The sequence below is a fragment of the Suricata suricatta genome, chromosome 4 (assembly GCF_006229205.1).
Source record: "Suricata suricatta isolate VVHF042 chromosome 4, meerkat_22Aug2017_6uvM2_HiC, whole genome shotgun sequence".
Taxonomy (NCBI): Eukaryota; Metazoa; Chordata; class Mammalia; order Carnivora; family Herpestidae; genus Suricata; species Suricata suricatta.
In genome coordinates, this window is record NC_043703.1 from 78,193,262 (window position 1) to 78,200,005 (window position 6,744).

Here is a 6,744-nt window from a genome sequence, read left to right on the forward strand (position 1 = left end):
CTCTAAAGAATACTAAATACTCACCAACTGAAGATAGAAATCAGTAGGACTATTTACATGACAAACCATCACTGAAACATCTGCCATTTCTTTAGGCAAAACAGGTGGGTGATAACATAAAGTCATATTTTTTTCAGGGTGGCTTCTTGGTGATTGAGACCTAAACCTAATCAAAAGCACAATCAAAAGCATAAGAGCCATTTTCTCAAAAAAGTCTCTTCTCTCAGCAACCTGGTCTGAAGAAAGGACTTGTACATATACTTGTTTATGTACCAAGAGTATTCCCCTTCCAATTTCTCTTCTAATATATTTATTGGTATTGTCTCCAATTATCAAACTAGGTTAAATAAAATGTCATGTTTCCAAAGTCAATAACTGACCTTCAATTTTGTGTGGGGACATTTTTGAGCCAGGACTGTTTTTTCTACTCAGATACATGGACTCTCCTCTTTCAAACAAAAACAAAAACAAAAACACACAGTTTCTCATCATCCAGTTAAATTGATAAGCACAGTTTAAGTAGCACCCTGGCCTGCTGAGGGTCTCCATTGGCCCTTTCGGCTCTAATACTACTTTTATTTCTCTACAATGAACAATGAAACCTACTTGGGTCACTTCCAGAGTCATCTCACTAATCAGACAAAAAGTATCTTACACTATCTCTCTCAGTCGTCTTACTTTGTTCATCAGTGATGGGGGTGGGGGTAGAAACTTTAAGTATCTATTGTAGACTCATACATTACATACAGAGTGGTGACTGAGAGTGAACTTACTCCACAGGTTAGAAAACTTAAGTCAGGAACTGTTAAATTATAATTCTTAAAACCCTAGTGAAGCTGTAAAGTTATCAAGAGTCTAAAAATAGTTTCAGTATCTACAAATAGTTTCTATTTTGAGTTATCTTAATGTCTCTATTAAATGCAGTTTTCTGACAGCTCTACTTAGAAAACTCTGACAACAGTATCTATAACCTCTTAGATAATGTTCTCTAATTTAGAGTCAGTCCATAGTTTTAAAAGTAAATTGTTATTCCAATTTATAACTATCTTAAAAGTATTTGTTTTAATAAGTTACCTACCTTGCTAATTCCATAAAAACTAATGCATCTCTAAGAGACACAGGCATATCACTGCTTATTTTATTTGTTGGTGGTTTCTGTAGGTCTACAATAAGCACACCATCTTCTTCTCTAAAAACTTTCATTAAAACAGTCTTCTTATTTACCATTTTCAAAAATTCTACTTTAGCTTCTTTTCCCCAGCCTTCATTCTGTGGAAAAAGTAAAATTCTAATGTATTTAGTAACTATAATTAGTGCTAATGGTACAATACTCTGGATTTAGCTTTTGTTTTGTTTTGTTTGGATTTAGCTTTATAAAACCAAAGTCTGCAAACCTAAGCAAAGGGACTCAACCATAGATACTAAACAATAGCTAGGGCCATAAACCCAAGGTCAGTGTTTATGTATGCACAATATAAGGGTGTGTGTGTGCATGTGTGTGTGAGCTCTATGCCCAATATAGGGCTCGAAGTCACGACCCTAAGATCAAGAGTCGCGTGTTCTGACCGAGCCAGCCAAGCGCCCCTAAACCTTTGATTTTATGAACAATCTCAAGGCGTCCATAAGCTGTTATACTTTAGAATTCAGTTTCACCTCTGAATATTATTATAAAAATTATAGATATTCTAAAATAAAACAAGTATTGCATAGGATTTTTCTTCTTAAATGACAAAATCAAAAGGTAATTTAAAAGTATAATGGAAGTCATGTAATGCAATCTAGATATTTGTAATCATCATCAGTTAACAGAGTTTCCATTAACTAGGAATATATATGCTACTTAAAGAGTAAGGAAAAGTATTCACTCATTTAAAAAATTTTTAAGTTGATCTTTGAATCTTTAAGTTCCCCTCATCATACCTAAAGTAAATTTCAAGGGTTAATATACATTTCTGGTGTTAAGTACTTTATCTATTTTAAATATTAATTCCTTATCAGATACTTTATCTGCAAATATCTTCTCCCATTCAGTAGGCTGCCTATTTGTTTTGTTGATGGTTTCCTTTATTGTGCAAAAGTTTTTTATTTTGGTGTAGTCCCAGATAGGTTATTTTTGCTTTGGTTTTCTTTGCCCAAGGAGACATATCTAGAAAAATGTTGCTAGAACCAATGTCAAAAAAATTATGTTTTTCCATATGTTTCTTAAAAACAAAAAATAAAACCTCTTTCTAAAGATTTAAAAACTAAAGCTAACTCAGAAAATGCCAAAAAGTACAAAAGACAAAATTTAAACCAATTTTACCATTTTGAGGAAAACACCATGTGTCATGTGTTTCCTTTTACTTTTCATTTTTGATTCTTCCAAATATCTATTAAATGCCTACCATGTGTTGGTAACCTGCTAAGTGCTGGTAATACAATGATGGGCAAAGACACAGATGCCTCCTTTCATAGATTTCATAATAATGTAACTGTTTAATGTACATTGTTACACACAATTCCTGTCTTGTGGGGGTTGTTGAGTCTTGCTGGGGAATGTATAATGCAAATAAATATGCAAATATTTATGCTTACATATTTATGAAATGCTTCATAAATAATGCAAAGTAAAATGCAATATGGGCTACAATTAATGAACAAAGTGCCACAAAAATAGTAAAGAAATGGACAGAAACACACACCACACCATATTTAAAAAGTTTTCTCTCCACATGTGACTCAAATTTATGTGGGTATTTTATCTATCATTCCATGCATAATGCTTATTCAACTCAATTTCCCATTAAGAATGTTTCTACTTACGAAAACTGAAGTTTGTTTCCTTTTTTTACTGGCACTGATAGTTTATTATGCAAAATGTACTTACAAGAGAATTGGTGCAATGAATTTACACTTTGCAATCTGACTCACAATATATAGCTAAAATCAGAATATTTAGCCCCCCAATGAGAAATAATTTAAGTCTCACTTACTGAATTCTGTGGAACAATGTCTTTCAAAGAACATGGCAGTGCTAATGGCTGAATGTCTTTCAGCAGCTCTTCAATATATGGTTCAGACTTCCTCAGAACCAGGCATAAGTCCTTTAGTACTACATGCTGCTCAGCAATGTGTTCTGATCTTAAATGGGTATCACCAACTCTAGAAGAATTCAAGTGGTATTTATTGAAAATAATACTTGAAACACAAACTTGCTTTCCTTAATAAAAGGCATGCATTTTTTAAAAATATAATTTATTGTCAAAACAGGTACGCATTTCTGAGGATACTCTCCTTAAGGTGAATCTTCCAGTAAGTTATATTCCGATTCATACTTTCTTACTACATAGCTTTAACCTAGCTTTTATAAGTACAGATACTATTTTTCTCTATAGAATTAAATCTCAATTCACTTAATCTGAATTGCCTTTCATATTTCTATTTGGTTTAAATTTAAAGGGGATAATGATGTCCTGAAGTAGAAATCTATTTATTGATAAAGCTCTGACCATTAGATAGCGATCATCCTATAGTTAATAGTGGTCCTTACTACAGAAACATTTTCAGTTTTATTTTTATTTTACTACCATTTTTGTTTTATTTTCCTAGAAGACAAATATTTTTGAATACCTAGGGTTAGACATTATGTCACTTTAATATGCACTGATAAAATATAGAAATCTGATTTAAAATTCTACTCAGTCATCCTGCAGCTAACTGTAATACTTCATTTAAAAGAAATACTTTTGTGTATCATTCCCTGTTTTGAAGCAACAAAGAAAAGTACTTAAGTTTGGGTTACATCAAAAATCTCCTTTTACAAGTTCCTCACCTAGTAACATTGATAAGTGATAATATTTTACAAATTTAGTAATTAGTAAAACAAATATAGAGCCAAATAAAAAGTATATGCCTTAGAGGGGAAGAATGATAAACTACTCCTCTCTACCCCCATTTTCAATTTCCTTTATTCTTTAGTATCCCACCCCTCTGATCGACAGGCCAGGGACATATAATAACTATAAAATATCATACCCTGCAACAATTAGGACTTCAGAGTTTCCAAAATCTACCATGAATATTTGTATTACTGCAACTTCAAGGACTGAGAATTTGGTTGGACTACAAAGTTTTCTAATATTTTCACTCTCTATTGGAATTAATTCAGTGATAGTTCCTCGACACCACATTCCATTTTCAATACTGTTGACAAATATTCTTGTACCTAAATAATGAGGAAGACAAATCATTATAATATTTATGGAGAAAAATACCTAATAAGCTCTAATTTATGAACACATGTATTAGTTTCATCACAAAGAAATCTTAATTCATTTATTTCTAATGACATATACGTGTCAAGTGTTATGAAAAAAATAAAGGTAGTATACTGTGATAGTTTCTGTTTTATAGCTAAATGGGAAGGTAAAAACAAGGTTAGCAATCTCTTATTGAGGACCTATGTTTTATGAACTATAACAAAGATGAATGAGACCATCCTGCCTTCAAGAAGCAGAAGAAGAAAGAAAAAGAGCTAGGTAGGCAAATGACTATCCTTAACAGTAAAGATTCTATCCATGTATGTACATGCATAGATGTACAGATACATAAATGCTAACTTTGCAAAAATACTTTGGTAGCATAAAGGAAGAAACAATTACCTTCTCTTCACAAAGAGGAATGGAAGTAAAGAAATAATTGAAGGCAGTATGTGACATGCAAAAATTAAATACACACTGGGAGTTCACAGAAGGGGAAGATGAATCAAGGTCCTAACAGCAGAGGAAGACCTTATGGAGAGATCAGATGAAATTACAAATTAATAACCAGGAAACAAAGTAAAGAAAGAAAGAGGTCTGAATTTGAATGCTTACAATGATCTCAGTGATGTTCTCAGTATATTACATTTGAATTTACTTACTCCACACAACAACTCTATGGAGATGGTGGCAAAGAGGTAGGAGAATCCAGGTAGTCTTAGAGCCCATCCTCTTAACTAAGCTACCTGAGATAAGCTGGTAGACCTGACCACTAATTATATACAGAGGGATCTTGTATCATTTCCTCTATATTTGCTAATAAAAATAGGATAGTTGAGAGGCACATTAGGGTAACCTTTTAATTTTAGCTCTAACCAAAATATTTATTTGGCCTAAAGATTATCATCAACTTTTCTCTTATGTCGATATACCACATAACCAATATTCTTATACTATATACTATTAAATCATTCTTTTTAAGTTTATTTATTCATTTATTTTTTTTGAGAAAGATAGGGCACACATGTGTGAGAGGGGCCGAGAGAGAAACAGAAAGAATCCCAAGCAGTCTCTGCATTAGTGCGGAGCCAGATGTGGGGCCTGAACTTATGAACCATATCATGACCTGAGCTGAAATAAAGAGCCAGACACTTAACTGACTGGTCCATCTAGGCATCCTAAACCATTCTTTTTTGAGAGGTAAGATAAAATATGATTGAAGATATTTGTTGTCTTTTACAGTGAAGAGAACAGATGGGAAAAAGGAACAAGATACCCTCCTAAAACACCATATCACATTTCTTCCCTTATCACTCATTTCCCAAAATATAAATGAGTACTTATATCATGCAAATCTATTTACCTTGAAATAATAATTGTCCTTAACTGAAAACAGTTTGACTTTTTGGCTTTTTAGGAAAATTTTCTGAATTTAAGCTGAACTCTTTTGGGGAGGTCTTAAATTTTCGAGAATTACTTGTAGCCATAAAAGTTATGTTTAATATTATATTTCTCTCTTTTTAGATACTCATAATTTAAAAGTTATCTAAAGTTAAAAATTAGTAATTTTTGTCAGAAGTATATGATAATCCTAATTTTTTGGATATTCTGATAAGCTACACATATAGGCTGAGAGTTAATCACACTTTTAAAGTACTATATAACCCTGAACAGGTAATACTTTTTGGTATTATATACGGGCATTGATTGCTATTAATAGAACTGTTTTCTCACTGTTAATAAATCAAATAATAGGCAGAGAGATGAGCATTTCCAAAGGGAGGGAGTAGTCTGCCAAGTGTCCAGTGAAACCGAAGTCAAGAAAATTGACTGAAAACTGGGCGTTTGTTTTGGTGACTAATGGGAAATTCGTGTTCCTGACGAGAGAGTCAATAAACGATAAAGGCAAATGACGGGAGTACACTGAGTTGTAAAAATAGACACCCACTCCCTGGGAGAAGTTTGGCTATGCAGGCCAACACAGAGGGCATTAGCATTTGAAGAAAACGGCTGGAGAAGAGTTATTTGAAGAGGAGAGGAACTTGAGAAAGTTCAAATGAAGATAGAAAGGAACCAGAACAGGGAGAAGAAAGGGGAAAGGCCAGGCAGAAAGAAATCCATAGTACGGATAGATTCTCTTGCTTTACTACTAATCCACCAGGCTGAAAGGACATTCAGATCTCGACGGTTTGAGCACCTACCGTATGTGTGTGTGTGTGTGTGTGTGTGTGTGTGTGTGTTCTCTACACTAAAACCTTCCCTCTTCTGCCTTCGTCTGCTCTTTCCCCGCCCACTGGGCCTAAGTCTACCACCTCTCCCACCACGTTTGTGAAGCTTGGGGGGGGTGGGTGCATGTGTTCTCTACACTAAAACCTTCCCTCCTCTGCCGCCGTACCTTCTTTCCCTGCCCGCTGGGTCTAAGTCTACCGCCTCTCCTACTCCCACCAGTCCCTGCCACAAAAAAAAAAAAAAAAAAAAAAAAAAAAAAAAAAAAGCAACAAAAGCC

The 6,744-nt window shown here is 33.8% G+C and overlaps 1 protein-coding gene across 1 annotated transcript in view; it reads right to left on the reverse strand.

Moving 5' to 3' along the window:
- Positions 1-6,744, reverse strand: part of RNF17 (ring finger protein 17) — a 122,730-nt gene that overhangs the window by 67,573 nt on the left and 48,413 nt on the right. Inside the window, exons 12-15 of the mRNA XM_029936189.1 lie at positions 4,015-4,204; positions 2,973-3,141; positions 1,079-1,269; positions 25-166 (exon numbers count right to left, since the gene is read on the reverse strand). Of these exons, the coding sequence (XP_029792049.1) occupies positions 25-166; positions 1,079-1,269; positions 2,973-3,141; positions 4,015-4,204 (692 nt within the window). The remainder of the gene's footprint in view (positions 1-24; positions 167-1,078; positions 1,270-2,972; positions 3,142-4,014; positions 4,205-6,744) is intronic.